At 45.5% G+C, this 21,110-nt stretch overlaps 1 protein-coding gene across 1 annotated transcript; it reads right to left on the reverse strand.

Annotated features, from left to right (window-relative positions):
- Nucleotides 1-2,879: 2,879 nt before the first annotated feature.
- Nucleotides 2,880-19,414, reverse strand: prag1 (PEAK1 related, kinase-activating pseudokinase 1). The gene is made up of 6 exons (XM_079289505.1): nt 19,304-19,414; nt 15,980-16,324; nt 13,944-15,880; nt 8,008-8,150; nt 6,021-6,787; nt 2,880-5,391 (listed from the first exon to the last, which is right to left on the reverse strand). Exons 2-6 carry the CDS (start codon nt 16,247-16,249, stop codon nt 4,231-4,233), a joined length of 4,278 nt encoding a protein of 1,425 aa, XP_079145631.1. The 5' UTR covers nt 16,250-16,324; nt 19,304-19,414; the 3' UTR covers nt 2,880-4,230.
- Nucleotides 19,415-21,110: the final 1,696 nt, after the last annotated feature.

Genomic DNA, 21,110 nt, shown 5'->3' on the forward strand with positions numbered 1-21,110 from the left:
TTTTTGTACGAAACTAAAAAATGTAGAAACCAACCGCATTTTAATTTAAAGCTACATTTGGATCACCGTACTCTACGGAGTTGGGAGAAAATGTTGCAACAACTTGCAAACTGAATGTAGTATTGAATTGATCCACTAGATGTCAAAATACTACCAGAAATATATCGGGACTGTCCCAATACTCTACTACTGCATAAAACCGTTGCGTTGTAGTTCGACTTCTAAAAATAAAAAAAAAGTTTAAAATGTCACTTTTTTCAGAGATATATTGAAATGTTCTGGTGTCTGTGTTTATTTTAGAGACATAAAACAAATAACAGTGAGACATGCCGGCACCCTTCAAACACTAAACTAACAGGCCTCAATGAAGCTTGGCTGTCTCTACAGTGTTCCACTTCCACCATGAGTTATTGATTAGACAATTACTTCTACTAGTGGTACGGCTGCCTTCTGTTTTATTCAAGATTAATGGACCTTGTTGCAGAGTCACAAAAGCAGCATGGTAAGAGAGTGCAAGTGGGACAGAATACATTCATGGACTGATTTAAAAAGGACATACAGGTCAGGAAGTGCAAACCATCAAGTCCTCTGTTCCTGATTAGCCGCTATCGAGCCCTACAGTGCTCCTGGATTGGTAAAATAAGACCCTGTGGTGCCCCTGGAACACCTGTGGAATGTGGCACAAATGTTAACTTGCATGTAAATAAGCTGTGTTACTCATAACATTAACAATAGAATGCTGCAGGAATAACTCTTCAAACCCGCGCTCATGTAACCGTGGTGTAGTTTATTTATTGCCTAACGTTAGCTTCTTAGTTTAGCCAATTTACGCTTTAATAATCATGAAAGTGGTGCTCAATTGTGAAGATTATTGTGCTGAACAGATTGTGTAAGTGTCATAAACTTGTGTTTGCCACAGAGCTTGTTTTCGGCAACGATCAAAAAGCCAATGGAAAAATCCCATTGGCCTTTAGTCAAGGGGATCCGCCTGATGCTAACTTCCAGGGTTGGTCTACAGAAATGCGTCATCCCTGAAGCACTCTATGATATTTAAGTGCACCAGTAAGCCAGCGTGCACAATGCCGAGACTGAAACTAAAGCAGCTAAATGGAATTCAGCCATTATAAAAAAATTTTTTATTGTGGTGACATGTCAAAATATCTTTTGCCATGGCTTCATATTTTGAGCTTATGTTTTGTGGTAAAGGGACTAACCCACAGTCTAAACATACAGTAGAAGTCAAGGAGTGAAGCATGCTGTTGCAGGTCATGCCGCAAAAGTACCGGTGAGTGAGTGGGCAAATAGTTGCAAACAGCATTGAGCAGGAACGAACAGGCTACGAGGTCAAACATGGAACCAGAAGAGCTAGGAGACAGACAGAGGACAATGCTAGCGGCCCTACATCTCCATTGATCTTCATTTGGACATACTCCCCAGTGTTAAGTGAGCACACTCTAATGGTTCTGTTGAACTGACGGAGCAGGAGCACTCCGGGGTTACTGTCAAATCAGCCACTAGCTGTGCTTTTAATTCTGTGAATGGAAATGGCCTGGCTGGTAACTGTGAGCCAGCCAACAACATCCAAACAGGTAGCGGGCCGAATAGATAAGTACAGGTTCAATATTGAATATCAATATTCATTCACAGTCATTTAAAGTGCACCTTTTTTGGATAGATCCAACAGCGGGTGATGGTAGTATTCACAGATGGTATAGAAAGATGTAATAGTCATGATATTTAGTTAATTATGGCTGGATGCAAAGTAGTGGCTTTATGGTGCGATGGGGGCACTGTCATTACGTTTGTGTCCTTAAGATGCCTTCACATTGTATATCTTCCTCTATGATTGGCCATCCATCCCTGACTTTGAACTTTAACTGTCCCACAGCAGCAGCATTTACACCACAGTCATTCTCTAGTCGTGGGGAGTTTTGGTATGTTGTGTTTGTTTGTTTTTGTCTTCTTCGATCCTCTGCTGAAGACGGTGTGCTGAGATGCATATTTGCTCAAATCAAGCATGCAACCTCCTGACCGGTGTTCACTGGACAAACAGAGGAGGGAGCCTTGCTGTTGTTACCAGCGGGTTATTTGGATTCTTGCTCAACAGGCTGCTTCACTCGGTGAGTGTGAGTGTGTGTGTGCGTTTGAGAGAAAGAGGGAGACAGAGACTGACTGCGTTCCTGGAAATGCCATTCCATTGGTCAAAACACCATAGCAACATAGTTCCACCTATGACAAGGGAGCAGCCAGTGGTTTTGAAGGAGTGATGTGAAGCAGAAAGCTACATGGGGGGGGGGGGGGGGGGGATTGGAAGTCTGGGGTCTAGTTTTGGCTTGACGCTCCAAACTCAAAATTGAGATGCAACTACACGTACAACCTGTTGTGTTGATCCGTGCAATGCGCTCCATGTCTCCCCTACAACAGCAAACGCTTCTCCTTCAGCTGACTAGAGTTTATTCCTCTCTTACTTTTGTTCCTGTTTATAGTTCTTTCAGTTTGAAAATTGCCTAAATTGCTTTAATCCTCGCACAAAGAAGTATAATTGTAGTTTATGTTTATTCACAAATTTCTAAAAGAGACACAGTGCTGCCTTGCATAACGTACTTTGGAGCAAAAGCAAATTCTACGTTGGAAAATATTGTATGACAAGAAAACAAAGAATATGTTCATATCATTTCCTGTTAATCTCTAGTTAAGACAGCAAATAGAATACATTCATTTTCATATCCAAGGAATTTATGTCTGAAAGTTGAAATCTTATGCCTGCATTCATTAGTTAAACAGCAGAGGCAGCTGGTAATGCTAACAGAACAGCTACAGCCCTTAATGGCCCAATCCATAAAGGGAATGCATCCAAAAAAGACCCAAACACCAGCTAATACTGTGAGAAAATATATGCACAGTTTATTGATAGTTGCAAATAGGTGAGGCACACACACACAACATAATACAAATCAACAATGTATGGTGGTGAGATCTGGCCATGCTTTTTTTTCTCTGCAACATTAGAAACATCAGTCAGTCATGGACGAACACCTGGTGCAGGCTGTTAAATTCTTGACTTTGTTAAGAATGCCTTTGTTGGAGATAAAATACTCATGAACTTGAAGTTTACCAGGCAACAAAAAAAAACAAGCCTTGACAATCCACATATTAAAATAAACAGAGAAATTCCAGTGACTACTACAGGATAGCAAATTGTATCATAAATATGTTTTAACTCCTCATATTAAGACCAGCTCGGGCTCATTTTTCTCCTAATATCATATACAAATTACTGTACAAAGGTGTTTCTAGAACATTCGGTGAAAGGCCAGTTTCACAAAGGACGAATGATCAGCAATATTTACATTTGACTTCTGTGTCACTGTAACATACAAAGAACAAAAGGCACTGTTACAAATGTAAAAACATTTAAATATAAAAGCGTAAGGAAAAACCGGGCATCCAATTCAGTGGAAGCTATTTCTAACGTTGCCACTTGTTTTGTCAATCCAATTAATATTGAGTTGTTTAGACAGTACGGCTCATGATAAATCCATACCAAGTCTTTATTATGCAATGCTGTCTAACAAGGACTGTGTGTGAACACATGAATAAACATGACGGAAAAGGTGCAACAGTGTAAGTCTGCTCATATTTCTATTAAAACTCAAAGTTAGCTGCACAGTTACGTAGCTACGACGCAGCATTATGTTCAAAGCTAACAGAATACGGTCATGAATTATTAGCCTGCTCTCAGTGGGTAAAATGTCATAATTGATATTTTAATAAATACACACAATAGAGTGTCATACATGGAACTTTGGTAAGTGTATTACAGGGTTACGAATACTCTGCATATGCTTCCTTTTTTACAGATGGATGCATCACTGGCACAAAGCCTTTCCAGTCGCTAAGTTCATCTTTTCATTAGTTTGTCCGTATAGCTGTGACTGTCGCAAGAACATTTAAAAAAACAGCTGAATTTTCACAGGTCATTTATTTGCTAAGTCGGCAGTCTGCAGCGCGACGCTGTTTGTGTAAAAGGCAGAGAGTGGACGGTTAAGTTGGTGCACGGCTCTCATGCAAGCAGCAGCAGCGCAAACAGGTGGGTTTAGGTTCACAGTATCTCCCATCCATAAGTGTCTCGACACATAACTTCACTGAAATGATCGGTCGCTCTCGTTCACTCATTCACTCATCACTTCAGCTCCACTCGCACAAAGTGTTGAACCCGAATGGAAGCCGTCACTTTAGCGAGTAGAGCAGCTCAGCAGTATGGCAGAGAGACAGAGGGTGAGCCGAGGAAAAGTACTGACAGCACAACCAGTCCTCCAGCTCCGCGTTCCTCTCGGGTTCCAGTGAACGCTCTGCGAACTTCATCATCAGCAGGGCCCTTTTCACATCCAGCCAGTTCAGGAGGCCCTCGTGCCGGCCTCCGTCAACAAAGCCGACCCCCTGTGCATGCCTCTCCCGCTGCTGCTCCATCAGGTCCTTCCTCGGGCCCCAGAGCAGGCTCTGCAGTATGCGCTTGGCCTCCTGGATATGAATGCGTTTGATGGGGTCAGGTTGAAGCAGGAGCTGGGCCAGCCGCTGGAGGCCGGCGGAGTACAGGGAGACGGACGGGATCGGCGGCAACTCTTCACAGCGGTAGTCCTGTTCCTTCAGAGCGGGACTCACTTCAAATGGGTTGGCTTGGTGGAGGAGCTCATAGATCAAGATGCCTGTCTGGAACTCGTCAAATTTACGGTACTGGGCCGCTGAGAGGATCTCGGGCGCCAATCTGGCGTGGTCACGTTTGATGCGAGGGTCCACACTGGTTGAGGCAGCGTCTTCGGGGGAGCGACGCTTGGCCTTCGCGAAGTTGCTGATGAGGAGCCGGGGAAGGTGTCGCTGACTGTCGACACCGCTTGAACCGTTACCGGTGCCGTTGTCGGTGGTGGCTTGTTGGGGGAACTTGGAGGGCCTGCGTAGGTGAGGCACCAACAGCAGGTTTTCGAGGCAAATGTCGCGATGCGTGACCCCGTGCTCCTTCAAGTGCTCCAGGCCGTGGCAGAGCTGCAGGAGGAGGAAACAGACACGCCGCTCGTAGACTTCTGGCTGAGTTTTATGGAACGCAGCCCACTCCCGTACAAAGTCGGCCGCCGTCTGCCGAGGGATCTCAGAGGCGATAACCACCACTCGCTCTCGTTCTACCTGTTGAACGGCCGCAGACATGGAGGGCTGAGGCAGCGATGATGCAGGGGTATTGGGCAGAGAGACTTCGTCAGAAGGCAGCATACTCTGGGGGACGCAGGCGAGAAAGTGGCCGCAGTCCTGCTGGACGTTGAAGTGGGGAGGCATGCTCTGCTGCACTGAAAGCCCGTAGAGATGGCCCTGTTTGGCCTCCATGGATGGACTCTTGCAGATCTGGAGAGGTATAAACACAGAACATGAATTCAGTTCATAACATGATCTTTGTGCTGAATGGGCTCATTCTACATGCAGTGCATTGGGTTTGTGTGTGCGCTGGCCTTGACAACAGGGGTTTGTCTGACTGTAAATCCTGCCTGGAATGTAAAGATTAATTGGGCCTAGAGATATTAAGCAAGACTGTGGGCAACCCGCGCTGTGGCACAACACATACTGTACAAACAGCTGCTGCTTTGTACAACACCAATGGGACAGTTTGGGACAAAGGTTAGCGAGTGTGTGAATCCACGCCCTTCTTCCTAGTTGTTTACACGACATGCCCTGAAGGTTTGTGCTGTGGGTGGGACCGTCCCATCTGTAGTCTAAGAACAAACAAGACCAGCGCCCAGCTTTAATCTCCTCCTCCTGTCCTACAACTGTCAAATCCCTGCTTAAAATATCAATTTACAACACTCAGCCACTGAGAAAATGATTCCTTAAACACCAGTAAAGATGATCTTGAGTGGGCTGAGAGTTAAAAAATATTAAGGATGATAACAATAAGGTGTTCTGGAAGTGAACATGGTTATACCAAACGCATATTTCACAAATGCCCTATATGAAATACTTCAGTATTTAGGGATTACCTTCACGGCGTAGGAGTTGCTGGGGTCGGAGGCGCAGGCAGCAGAGTAGTACACAGCATCTCCTGAGTTGCAGCTCGGCTTGTTGGAGGTGAGCCTGAACAGAGACCAGTTGCTCTCCTCAAACCTAAGTGGGTTCCTCTGGGAGCGCGTGAAGTGATCCTCGCATTTTAGAGCCAAGCGCCGCAGAGACTCAGCGTACAGGCCTCCCAGTTTGGAGTACACTCCTTCCCTACTGTCTATGTTACTCAGAAGGGTCTGGAGCTGCAGGCTAGAGCCCAAATTCGGCGTAGAACCCGGTTCTGAGGACGAGAAAGGCACGCTGAGTTGCGGGGAAGAGGAGCAGGTGACGCTGCTGCGGCAGTGGACACCCAGACGCCCGTGAGTCTTCAGCGGCTCGTCCAGCGTCCGGGACCTCGAGGGTCGGCTTAGCGGGGCATGGCAACTCTCCAGACACTCGTTGGACGAGAACATGGGGCGTGGGTCAACAGGGCTGGACGGTAAACTGGAGCGGGAGCTGACATCAGCAGGTCGACACACGTTGCTCTCCGAGCCAGTGAACGGGAGTCGTGGGTAGGCTCGGACAAATGGTCTTCCGTTGGCGCTATCGGGAGCCGACACGGTGCGGTTGACCATTTTTTTCTCCGGGAGTGGAGGTGGCTGGTTACTTAAGGTGGTAAAGGAGGGCGGGTGCGGAGATCCTGGAGCTGAGGCCACTGGACTTCTGGAAAATGGAGAGGAACAAGACATCCGCGTAGCATCCCGGTAACCTAAGACGAGAAAAAGAAATGACATCAGCAAGTCTGCTGACAATGAAAGTAAGCGTAGATGAGCAGATTGATACACGTGATGTCTGTACGCCAAATATGAAACTACAACCAGCAATCAGATATCTCAGCGTCACAAAGCACAGCATAAAGACAAAGAAACCCTGTTCGAAGGTAACAAAATATTTTGTACAGCTTAATCAAAACAGATTTAGATAATATGAACACATAAAGACATACAGATGGAGACCAATGGCCATTCAGTGGCACAATATATCCTTTACTTCTCAGTGAGCTTGTGAGTGAAGTCCCTGTAACCTCACAGCACTCACAGACTCTCATATTCCTGGGAGACGGCTGTGAATTTGATTTATTTACTGCACGTCTTCTGTCACTGCCTGCTGCTCAGCCTGAGCACGAACACATACATTCTTTGCCTCAAAACAGCTGGAAATTTCCACAATCCAGGGTTCAAGCTGATACTCAAAACATCTTCCATCCAATTACGATCCTTGAAGTAAGAACTTGACATTACACGAGAGGAGACAGATACCGAGATAATTGTGTGGTGCGGGCTTCAATAACTGCTTTCACAGAGGGAGAAGACCGTAAAGGAAAGAAAATAAGAAAAGTACTCTGTAGGATGTAGCCAAGCCCTTTTCCCCTCGTTGTCAGAGTCCATAATTATCTCTTCAAACAACATTGCCCAGGAAGTTACAGCAATTACAAGTGTCTGTGCCACAGACGATAGGTGAAGGTTGACAATAATTTCAGAACCAAGGACTCGTGCCACTGATTCTGAGTCACTTGATGATTGCAGAAATCTGGAACTCACGTCAGGAAAATGAACCCCGTGTCAAAACAAACTATGAGTGTACTTCACAAAAGAGGAAGAGGAGAGATAAGCCGACAGGCTGCTTGCTGCTGTTCAACCCTGCAACGCTCCCTTTCCTCTTTTCATTGTTGTTGCACATTTTCACTGTGACAAAGGGCATCTTCACGGTCGAACATTGTGATAGAGCGTCTGGACAGCAAGACGGTTGACATGCAGGCAAACAAACCAAAGGACACGTCTGTAAAAGCTGTGGAAGAAGCACCTAACTTGCTCAATGAAGTCCAATTATTTGCTTTATCAGGTACTCTATCAGACATGTGTGGTCCTCGGACACCCAAGTGCACGTTTCTATTGGAGCATGAGTGAAATATGTGTGCGTGTTACTTACCAGTGTCCCCAGTCAGGTTGTCAGTGGAAGCAGTGGATAGGCTGGAGCCCAAGCCCCGAAGAGATGAAGTAGGGCTGTCTGCTGACCCGTGTTGGCTGCAGCGATCCAGCTCCATGTTGCTGCCACTCATCTTACCACACACTCTGACGGGGAAAACAGCAGAAACGGGGTAAGTGAATAAGATGGCACGAACGAGATACAAACATGCATTCAAAACAAGATACAAACATGCATTTTTGTATCATTTTCCGTGTCTGCATTGCTGACATCATTGCCAAATATCCGCCCAGCCAAGTGTAGCGTCCACTGGTAGTTCAGTCTGCAGGTGTTCTGCTGAAATACAAACTTTTCTTTTTGTGCATCTGTTCGTAAATGTGGAACCACTCCACTTCCCCTTGATGTGTTCATATCTGCACGATGCAGTGCACACTGCCTCTTTTTAAAGGACGAACAACGACCACCAGGAGCAGTTTCACTTCCTAATTCAAGAGGCACACTTCTTGATTTTGTGTTGATTTCTAACTGCAACAAACAAGCCTTACTAAAATCAATATCGGTCTGCCAGATGTAGCAGTGTTGCTTGTTTCCGACAACGATAAAGTTCATCAAGTACTATATCTCAGAAGTCATATATGGGCCTAAAGTGAGACCGTGACTTTTGTGACACCGGACAATGTGGCCACAAGTGGCAATTGCAGGATATTGGTGCATTTCCCAAGATACCCTGGAATCTGTTGCTTTAAAAGGGAACTACAACTATTGTATACATCGAAGTCTGCTCACAGGTCTTGGGGAGTATTCCTGCATTCATGAAAAAAGTTGTATATGTCTTTTTGATTGCTGATAAATTGTCTCAAGTGTTTGAAAATGAAAAGAAAATCTGGGGGTGTTGAGATAGAAAGAAGTGAGCAGAACTGATTTATGTAGCCCGCTCCTAAGAATACCTACACGATCCACTACCAGCCCAACACACCCAACCAAAATGTCAGCTCTTGAGTTTCATTGGGAGTAATGTCGGTGTAAGAATGCATGAAAAAAACAACTGCAAGTTATGCTGAATGTTCTCTCTCTCTCTCTCTCTCTCTCGCTCTCTCGAGCTCTCTCGAGCTCTCGAAAGAAGCTTTGCATTCTTCTTGTTCAGTTTGCCTAATCAAGGTGACCAATTAGGCTGAGTGACAGCCATTCACTTGTCTCATTATATGCGCTAATGGCTCAGGGAGGCAGGGTCTCATCTCATCCCATCCCTTTATCTCTCTTTCCTCTCTTCCATCGCAAAAATTACTCCTCTATCCATTTATCAGCGGGCCCCCAACTTCAATTCCACCATAAATCAGCAGAACAAACAGCTGAGGGAAGCACAGGGGGGGGGGGGGTTAGGTATTCTCTGTGGGCAGTTAGCTAAAGGATCCGCTATCATTTTACAGACAAAGGAACGGCGATGAAAGGCGGTGGAAACGCTGAGGCAGAGGAGAAATTGCAATGGGTGCTGGAACTATGTGCATGTGTGCGCCTGTGCATGTCTCTCTCCAGATCTCTTCAGATTTGTATCCAAAACATGAGATTTTCCTTCGGTGAAAGAATGTCATTGCTTATGTCCTGTGGGAGGATGTGCACGGATGAATGAGCCTTCTGAGCGAGGGCATGCATAAAAGACCTTGGAGCGGATTAGGACTGCGTGGAAGAATATACAAGCATTTAGGGGCAATTATTCTCTTCATATAATCTGATGATTGTATTCTTGTTTGGTCAGAAAAGAGTGAAGAATGCCCATCAGCCAGCATACGATGAAATCTTCAAATAACCTAAATGTTTTTGCCTGATTAACGATTTAAAACCCAAATATATCCTCTTTATTGTCCCGATTACCATAATATGCAATTCATTTTCTGTTGACGGACTAATTGACCAATCACGATGGAGACAGTATCAAAATGATTTTCCCACTCGACTTGGAATGCCTCGTTTCATTCTAAACGTCGATTAATAAACGTCTTAATTGCTCATTTCCTCAGAATAGATTTAATCACTTCCTTTGCAAAAACAAAGTCTACGCGTGAGCCATCGCGATCGCCGCAGTGAACCCTGCAATCAGCCCAGCAACGACATTCACTGCAGCTTGATTTGTTTACATTTTAAATCTGGGTTACACACAGGATCTGTTGGCACACATGCTATCCTGACATGTGTGTGTGTGTGTGGTATTAATAAAGCTGTGTGAAGGGATCTGGGAGAGTTTTTAAAAAGGGATCGGATTGGGGGTTACAGCTAACTAGCTACAGATAGCAGTGCGACGGTGTAAAATGAGACCCAAACTAAACTGCAGTGTTGTTGTGGATCGGGTTCACACGACCGGTTCCACTTCCTGACTCTTATTTAGGGCCTTCTCCATTGTAAATATATTAAATGATGACAAAGTACTGTATGTCATTACATCCACACGTTCTCTCTCCAGGGCTATTTAATGTCGAGACAATAATCTTTCTAGTGAAAGTCTAAATCTAAGACGGTTATACAGCATTAAGAGCGATGGGGATAACACAAGCCAACACATTAATGTTGATACGCAATTCAGGGTTTAGTTAAAATGAGGTGGAGTCAGGTATGAAAGCAGGCAAACTCAAACGTACCCGGGTGTAGGCGGTATCATTAACGCCTGTACAATGTAATCCAATCCCCTACGACAGTCATGCAACATACACAACCTTTAAGAAGCTTACAATGTTGAGTTGTTGTTGCGACAGAGCATGTGTTTTTGTGTTAATTTGCATCCTCTGTGTAACAACCCAGTGCAGCGAACAATGAGATGCACGGTTTCTTATCCGTGATTGTAGGATAGTTGCCGTGGCTGTACAGCCATATAAACCATGTCTTTGAAACACAGATCCATTAATGGTTGACACCAATCCTTTTATCTTTTGCAAACGGCTCCAGCTTTGCCTTGTTATCTTCTTCACTGTCAGCTATCTCTTTCCCTTATTCAGTACGAAACACTTTCATTTATTTTGTCTCGCCCCAAAATCACAAATTTGCCTCAGAGGGCTTTACAATCTGCACACATGCGACATCCTCTAACCCGGGACCTTCACATCGGTACAGGAAAAGACTTCAACCGTCTTCATCTTACAAATATTTTAGTCTTACCAATAGTATGGACTCAAAGAATAATATAATTTAGACAGAAAATGATTTGAAGAGATGAAAGAGAGGGGAAACGCATACAAACTCTGAGTCAATTTTCCTGCGCGAACAAAAACGTAACCACTTCTCGTCACAAGTCTAATGATCGATGCGTAGTCAATACCTACTGAGGATGAGAAAAAAGATGCCATCGGGTGCCTACCTCATGCTGGACAGGCAAAGGTGCTTGTCGGGCTGGCCGGCACAAACTGCCCCTGGATCAGACTGGCGGCTCTCTAAAGCCCCGCCATGTGTAGTAACACAACCCTGGCTCCACACGAGTCATATGTGTATTTAAAGTCCCTCTCAGCAGGAAAAGCAACAGCACCCATTAGATGTGCACAATGTAAGCACCCATATCTCATATATAGCATTCGCTCATTGACCTGGTGGTTCACTTCAGGCGGCAACAAGATGCTATCTGTTCTGCTGCACAGACGGGATCAGGACGGCTCTCACATGGCTGATCTATAAATTCTACTTCTGTCGATGGCAACCGACTTTCAGACAGGGACACTTTGGGAGTTGCCAGGGGCAACAATCTGTTCACTGAAGCCCCTCCCTTTGGCAACCTTCAATGACCGGTGGAGTGGACATGACTTCTAAAACGTACTTGCACACGTGCATGATTTAGGTACATGCACAAGCACACCTCTTCGGCTGACCCACCACATCAAATGTAGGTCGACCCGTTCCGAGGGATGAAAGAGTGGACATTTGGTGTTTTCCACTGTGATCAAAGGCTCTGGGAGGCAGATTTTTCCAACCATCTGTGGCTTTTAAATGATTAAGCATATCCAAATGCTGCTTCACGGGGTTCCATTCCATTTTCCACTCACTCCACACACGAGATGATCTTATTCTTCAAGAATAAATCTGTATGCAGATTTAGATTCGGGTTCTCTGCAGCACTTTGGTCACACTTGTTGATTACATACACTAAACCCACTTATACACATGGAAAGCCACAACTGTCGCTGGCTGGCTCGAGGCGTGTTCCCACGTGTGTCACAACAAGGTGCATTTTTATCAGCGCAGTATGTTGGCAATGTCATAACAGGAGAGATAGGTCCTTCCTAGAATTACCACAAACATAAGGGCCCTTGACATGTGATCAGCAATCTGTGTTATTGACTATAAAACACTCCCACTCAGCTTTTGCTGACTCTAGCAGCTCAAGATGACAGAACATCTGTTTGTCCCGAGGAAGTCACAGTCGTGTGTTACACCTCGTCGTGTCGTCTCAGCCAGAGCAAATTGTATTTTGAGGAGATCATTTGACGCTCTTAATAACTGAAACAACACAAGGCCTCTTCTCTTTTTTCTGCTTTGGTGTAGCTGACTCAGACAGCGGAGTGTATTCTTAGCCTCATGCAGACTCAGGTTAAAGCAAATGTTAGTGCTAATAAATGACTATGTAGGCTTGGGGGACCTGAGTAGAGTAGGTCACAATGGTGCAGGTCTTGAATAAAAGCGAAAATGCACGATTCTGCACTTCCTGTAAGTGATGTAATTAAATATTGTTACTAAGCATTAGAAATAACCAGGACGTGAACATCAATAATGAAAATACACACGCAAACAGTGCAAATATGATATTTCTTTTGGCCAAAGATGCAGCTGAACGCCTGCAAGTGACAGCTATGTCCCTGTATGATCTTTTTTTGCAGTTATTGTGCTGCAGCCAAAACAAATAGACAGCAACGTGACAGAGCAGGGGACTATTTCACAGACCCATTTGTGTGTCAATTAGAATTGGAAAAAGTCACATTACTGGCATGAATAGAACAAGGCATGCATTGAGGAATGTGCCGGGACAGTTTGAATGATCACAAGCTGCAAGAATGGAGGCTGATTCAAGGCTGAATAATGGTGCTGTGAAAGGGGGAAGGCACAGTGAGGTTTACACAGATGACTGCAGTAAGATGCAGATATGTGCAGAGTCACAGGCAATACAGTACAGCTTATATTCCATCAGCACCACTAACGCTACATACACATATAAGTCCCATCAGAGAGCACATATGCAGTTATGCATTTAGACTAAGTGCATGTTGAAAGTGATGAATTATAGAATTAGTTATCATGCAAGGTAAGACTGAAGGACAGGCATGCAAATATGTGCTGTAAATTATGGCCAGTTCAAGTTTGATACATGCACAGCATTCATCTTACAGCAAGTGTTCAGTATACTAGTGTGTAATTAAACCCCTATTAGACCTTTTCTTTTACACAGCTGCCGTATTATAAACAATATTTAAGACCAACCCTTTCTTGAGATTGCTGGTGTATTTACTGTGAAAGTTTTGAAAAAATAAATGGCATATGAAATTGTTGCCGACTCTCGAAGAAAAACGAACTTATGAAGCTGAATGACGATGGTGAGATGAATAAAGGCTTCATCATCTAAGTCCTAAAATACTCGTCATAGAGTGGGTCAGAGATTCCCCAAAACGTAATTACCAAGAACTGCTTACTTTTCAATACTTCATATTGTAAACTGAATACCTTGATGATTTGTGTCGATTGGTCAACAATGTTCAGGCCTCACACCTCCGCTAACGTCTAATTGGCATTTTGTCATAACTTCTGACATTTGACTGACAAGGTGATTGACTGAAAAAGATGAATAACATTTTCATATATTTTCCTGGGATTGAAACAGTCCTACCCAAACACAGTCGGTAGTGTTCTAACCTATATGAGGATTAATAATTTAATGTATAAAAGCCAGACAAAAAGTTCTCTGTTATTCTTACCTGTGCAGTTTCTTGGGTGGGGGAGGCGGTGGATTGGGCTCATTGTTGGCAGCTCCCTTTCCTGCTGCCAGCAGCTCTGATAAGCCGCCATGCAACGGTTGCTTGGACGGCATGCTCCCGTTATGCTTGCCCTCTTCCTCTGCACCGGTGCCTTCAGTCTCCCCCTGACAGGCACCATTGTTGGGCGCAGCTGGGGGGGCCGTGCCTGGCTCTGTCATCGGAGGGGGGCGGCTGTGGGCCTTCGAGTCCATGGCCTCCTTCCAGACAGCAGCACCATTTACCAAGCATGTCACCCTAGAGGTTGTCCCCGGGTTGGCAGCCAACTTCTTCTTCTGTCCCTCTTTCGGCTCTCTCTCATCCTCCTCCTCTTCTTCCTCTATGCGACAGTTCCAGCCAGAATTGTGGTGGTGGGGCTTGTGCCAGCGTTCAGACACTACTGCGCTGTGGTTCTCTGTATGGACCTTGAAGTGGCCCTCTCTAGCAGAGACGAGGAAAAGCACGGGCAGTTCAGGTAGCGGGACGGGAGAAGAGATGGACGGTGAGAGGCTAGAGTTGCCCAGTCTGGGGAGATCAGGAAGAGGGACTGGAGAAGAGAAGGTCGGTGAGAGGCTGGAGGTTCTCAGTCTGGGGAGATCAGGAAGAGGGACTGGAGAAGAGAAGGACGGTGAGAGGCTGGAGGTGCCCAGTCTGGGGAGATCAGGAAGAGGGACTGGAGAAGAGAAGGACGGTGAGAGGCTGGAGGTGCCCAGTCTGGGGAGATCAGGAAGAGAGACCGGAGAAGAGAAGGACGGTGAGAGGCTGGAGGCGCCCAGTTTCGGGGAACGGGTGGTCCTTTTCGGGGGAATGGGTGGGCTGGACTGAGGCTTGGGGTGGAGAGTTGGTGTAAGGCTGGCTTCTGGGACCGAAGAGGGTGCGCTGTGGCTGGGCCAGCGGAAAGCCGGGCTGATGGGGTCTTTACGTGCTGTGGGGCTGAAGTGGCATTGGGTGCTGATGGCTGAGTCTGGACTGCTTAGGTAGAAAGTCCTGTTCTCCTCTGTGTGAGCGGCCATTACTGTGATGGTGGCCCGTTGACTCTCTCCTGACAGCTCAGAGCCCTTGAATGAGTTCTTAGTCTGGTTTGGGGACACAAGATGGGATTGCACCCCATTCCCTTGTGGCCTGCGCTTTTTCTTGGTGCTCTGTGCATAAATGGGTTCTGAGTCTTGTTGTTCATTAGGAGAGCTGGGAGGTGACTGTAAGCCACCCATGGCCGTTGGACTTTGGGGGCTCCCTGACTTAACTTGTCTTACTCCGGACCCCTCTGCCCCAGGAAGCGAATCTGTACTACTTCGGTAAGAACAAGAGGAGTCCGATAGTCTGGTCTGCTCAGATAGGATGGGAGGAGAGCGGAGGGATGGCGGAGGGTTGTGGCTAATGGTGTCCACACTCAAGGCTGTGGCGGGGAAAGTAGTAGAAGTGCTGGATGTCTTAGTTGTAACAGCAGCAGTACTCCGACAGCTGATACCATTGCTATGAACTGCAGTAGGACTGGAAGTGACGATATCCACAGAAAAAGGTATCGCCACAGGAGCCAGATGGGACTCCTGACAATTTGCCCTGGCAGTCACACTAATTCCATTATAAGTGCTCTTGGTTTTTGTGGTGGCTGTATTCTGCTCCCTACAGATGTCTCCATTGGCGTTCATCTTTAAACTCTGAGAACTTCTACCCTCCTCCTGGGTGACGAAGATATTGCTAATGATCATGGAGTCTTTAGGCAGGATGTTTGGGGATAAGGAAGCCAGGGAGAAGCAGTTGTTGTAGTCCATCTTGGTTTCAGGACTTTGAAGAACGGCCTCTCTATGGGCCTTGTTGCAGCCGTTACTATCAATGTAAAGAGACGACAGGTCCAAGAGTTTCTTCAAGCCCATACGCTCAACTGGGCTCTTTGTGTTCTCCTGTCACACATAAACATGAGCACACATTAATGAACAGGTGCTGGGGCAGTAATAAACTCAAAAGGTATGTTACAGGAAAGAGACATTTAAGAGAATCACCTGCTCTATGTTCATGTTGACGTCAGTCATCGACTCGTTGGTGTCAAGGCTCATCATAGTGGGTTTGACAGCGATGGTTGGCTTGCTGTAGGGTGAAGGTGCTGTTACTCCAGATTGTTCATCGCCTCCCAGGATGCTCTTCAAACAAGCGGCTGGCCCACTGCCATCCAGGCCGCCGACAGTCTTGTGGTGTGCACTAAGCGGGTGGAAGCAGTTCTTGCAAGAGCCGGGTTTCCACACGTGTTCTGCAAAGTCGCTGCACGCTGACATCTTTGGTTTGCTAAATCAGATTTGGTCAGAAGCGGCGGTTGAGTAATGTGGCAGATACCGGATGAACCGTCATGGCTGGCCCACGGAAGGTTGCAACATCACAAGAAGAGGAGAGAAAAGAATGCGGTACATTGTTAAAAGAATAAAGTCATGTTTATGTAATCACTTTTTTGCCATATAATGTATCAGAATCAGAATCCCACGTGTATTTTTACCCAGTAAAACTACTTATATTACATAAGAACTGTCTAAAAATCCACTTTATCCCATCACATCATCTTCCACACATGTAACTAACAGAAACTACCGGTATTCTGATTTTGAGATTCATTTCATTTAAAATAGTTTGCCTTTATTTTTCAGCCGAGGTGTATGATTTTCTGAATCAAGAAAAAGTAAGTTGAAATAGCTTTAACATTTTCTTGAAATCGTAAAGACAGTGATGAGGAAGTTCAGGCTGACAAGTGTCTCAGGGATCATGAAACCCCCGTCAGGATTTAAGTGTCTTCTGCGATGTAACTTAAGAAGACCTGATTTGTGCTTTGCTGCTTGTTCCCATGGTCTCCTAAATTAGAGGGTATGTGGTTTCTGTTCAACCAAAGGGCCTGCCGGTGTGAGCCTAGCGACATAAAAGCCCTCCAGAGTCCTCTGCAGCCCCCGACATGCTAGAAGACGACGGAGGCGCCTCAAGCATCCCGAAGGTCGGAATGTCAGGAATGTTTAAAGTCTCACCAGGGTGAATCTCACACCCACGACAACCTCCCATCCCCCTTCCACACACACACACAAACCTCCCACTCAACATGTGTGTCCTCCTCGCGCAAACAAACTGACCCACACACACACACACACACCTCCTTCCTCTCTCTCTTCTGTGTGTCCTGTTTTACAGGGTTGACAGTGAGAGGATCAACACCATTTCAGAGACATCATTTGTTGCCTTGCATCTGGGTGCCCGTCTTTATGTTATTTACAAAGCTTTAATGGCCTCTCAACAAGGTGCTACATTAGCCCACCATCTAGACTAATTATCCCTAAAAAAAAAATAGAGGACGCAGGAGGATGAACACTAACGCCCCTAAAACAATGAAAAGGCCATATGCACACTGGTGGCTGAAGTATTACTGTTATTTTTGGCATTCTTTAAGCCACAGGGATTCTGGATTTCTTGTTTATTGACAGAAAATACCAGAACAAATGATAAGGAGTGCTTAGACTTCTTCTGACATCTGGTAATTCATGGCTCGAGTGTTACAACATTGCCATCTATGACTGTGAGCGGTCTAATGAAGAGATTTCCTGTTGGTAAAGATAATGTTTACATTTGTCTGACTCAGTTTGGGCAGGAAAGCACCCACTAGCACACTGTTTGTTTCACCGTTCCTGCGACAACAGAGGAAACAGAGCCTTGCCTTACATCTTATGGCATTGTGCGTGAGTCATACGAAGCGATGACTGATCATTGGGCTACTAGTCCTGCTGCTGTCAAGAACAGCCCGACTGCCAATCAGGAACATGTCTCGGCGGTTTACTAAGTTGAGACTAAACTGACAGGGACAATTTTATCTGTGTTGTTCTATTTTCCCCGCAAAGAATCAAAGAAAACAACAGAAGTGGACAAGTGGGAATTTCAATTTCTTTTCCCCTCAGAAATACACCTCAATTTCGGTTATTATACCTCTTGCTTACACGTTCATCCCAGCTTGTTTGAACAGAGATAGACCCCACTGTCTACATTCCACACACCTTCTCAAGCTCAAGGTCCAATATTTCTCACTTCCCCTTGTAAAAACACACACGCACACACACAGGGCATAACCGCTAGAAGCTCAGCCATATGACAGAATTCAAGGCCTCAGACGATGAAAAATATCTCAAGAGCATGTTACAAGTCGGGGGCTCAAAAAAATAAGACGAGTGCATGGAAAAAATGATTGTGGTTAGATGTTGATCTGGTGTGGAATTCATAGCTTTTGCGGTCACCTAATACCGACACTAAGAGCCTTGAAGACACAAGCCACACGCACCCATGACCCCCCACACACAGTCGCATGGCCACTAGATGTCTCAAAAACACATTCATTTACGACCCTATTCTGAGGGACTTTAATCATTATATTCATAGTCTGAAAAAAAAATTGGGTTGTCAGTTTCCGCATGACAACACAAAACTAGACATTTGCTTGGAGCTTATCAGGCTGTGATGCACTGAGGAACGCAGTCAGGGTGCAATGCCAGACTGGATGGCAACAGTTGAAATAGCCCAGCGATCAAGAGGAGCAATTAAGGTAAAGGTGAGAGGGCTTATCGACACTCAACAGCTGGTAAAACTGGACTTTTTCTGAATCCCTCTGCAGGCACCAGCAGCAGACACATTTGACCCCCCCCTAAACTCACCAGCACGAACGCGCGCGCGCGCAATGGGACAGCCTTAATGAAGTACAACGTCAGGTCATGTGATGGTTATTATTCTAGGGTTACTGTATCATAATTAACCGCGTTATCCTATTGAACAACAAATGCTTTCAAGAGTGGCATTTGTCACGCCTGCCTCACTCACACAGCCCATTCATTGATTGGGGGGGGGGTAACCTGTTTTCTCGATACTCGGCTGGGATTTCCGCCAAAACTTGTGAACTTTTGACACATATCTCAAAACTTCCACATTGAGGTTTGACTGTTTTTCTAGCATGTTTAGTAAATACGCATTCGTCATGGACAACACATCCCACGTGCCTTGGTTTGAGCCTCCGTTTTAAGATTTGATAAATGATAATGTGGCTGAACACTTGTCTCCCCTGAAGCTGAATCCAGTTTACGGCAGGTTATTGTAGCAGAAAAACCCTTTATGTTCTCCCTCGTGCAGTGAGTGAACTGGCGAAAAAAGATGGCTGTATTCAGTACCTGCTTTAACACAACACATTAATAATGTTAACATCTTGGCTCAGCCTACATACCAACGAAATAGGTGTAGAAATTAATACAAATAAAAGCTATAAAATAACCATGCCAAAGTAGCCAAGGTTATCTGGTGCCTATTGACTGGCTGCTTACCTGCTTGGACTTTCTCTTCCCTGGCAACACAAACGCTTTCCCCCCTTAAAAAAAAACAGACCCCCTTCCAAAAAAACACAACTGATGCTCTTCTAGTTCCGATATCCGCTTGTCTTCAGGTATCCCACAAGCGACAGGTTAATGACCCGGGAGACCGTGAGCTGCTGCAGGCTGGTTTCGGCTCTTGGAGCTGCTGCTGCTGCTGCTGCTGCTGTTGCGATGTGCAGAGGTGGAGTGTTTGAGGCGGAGCAGGAGTCCTCTGCAGCAGCGTGGAGAGAGCACGAGGAGGTGGGAGGAGCTCAAAATCAACCATGCAGTCTGGTCAGTGGCCACTCTGACAGATTCTCATTCTCATCTATTAGCTGTCATAAGGATTTTATTTTATTATTTACAACCCAGCTGTCATTTGATTTGCAGGGAATTACACGATGCAGTGTAAATATATACCATAAAGGACACACACACACACACACACACACACACACACACACACACACACACACACACACACACACACACACACATTGTAAGTTGCAGCCTGAGGCAAAGAATGCAAGGTCTCTCAAACTTTGAGGGGGGGGGGGGGAATAAACCACTGGGCTGTGTAGGTTTATTCTGCAAGCACTCCATCTTGATCAGAAGCCCTTTGATGTGGAAGGATGTATAGAAGCGTCCCTGGGTTTTGCTGCCCCCTCTCTCCTGCTACCCCCTGGACTGCTCCTGCTTCTGTTCATCATGGTCTGGGGTGACAGCGTGATAGAACAACACTGCCGCTGTTACTGAGCCAATGCTGGACCCCTGCTGGTTTCCATGAAAGGCAGCAAAAGGAGAGGCAAAGCTCACAGACTGACAAACACAGCCGCTGTGTTGGATGAAGGCGGTTATCCATATAGAGATTAACCTCTGAGCTGAGCATCTCCTCTTATGTCTTATTCAGCAACAACACTGAAACAAGGTATTATCTTTTGGCTTTTTGACTCATTTAAACAGAACCAGAATCTGATCTTTTTTGTGTGCTCTTTTCATACATTTCCTTTTGGTTTTCTTTCGTGTGATGTAATGAGGCAACACAGACAGGCCCTGAGGAGATGGATCATGGCAGACACTATATGTCTGTTAACCCCCAAATCAACTCCCCTTTACTGATCTAGTTCCTGTGAAGGGACACATCCATGTACACAAATCGATTGGACACAGGGTTAGGCCTGTTTCCTGAACCTCACGCGAGGATTTATAGCAGAGCTGAGACAATCAGCATAAGTGCCACAGCAGAGACTGGACCCAGAAAAAGTGAGATATTTTACAAGACCACCTGTTGAATGTAGAGTCACAAATCCTCTCAAGAGGATTAGGAGTCTGTGGCATTGCATCTATTTTTGGCAGTGCAGATGATGAAACGATTCTCCTAATGGGATTATTCAAATAGCTTGTGCTTCGAATAAAAATATGGAACCATCTATACACCACTGCTATTTTGACTTGGCCTGCATATGTCATAGTACATTAAATGCATGCAGGAAGTGGCATATCCGGTTCTAACATTGATGCGTCTGTGCTAAACATCTTCTTGTTAACTATATGGCGTGCCACTCTGCATGCTCGCAGTAAAAGTTGTCATATAACTTTCGTGGCATTCTGCACACAGCTATGAGTTTGTATTAGAGAGACCGGAATAGAGGCAACCACTGTGTACTATTTACACTGCAACATGAAGATGTTGTTGGAGGAGAGCCAAGAGATTCTCTTACCCAAAAGAAGAAGTTAAGAGTTTTGCCCTCTTACCGTGTTTTCGGCTAATTGACGAACC

The sequence above is a fragment of the Melanostigma gelatinosum genome (genome assembly GCF_949748355.1).
Source record: "Melanostigma gelatinosum genome assembly, chromosome: 18".
In the NCBI taxonomy this organism is placed as follows: Eukaryota; Metazoa; Chordata; class Actinopteri; order Perciformes; family Zoarcidae; genus Melanostigma; species Melanostigma gelatinosum.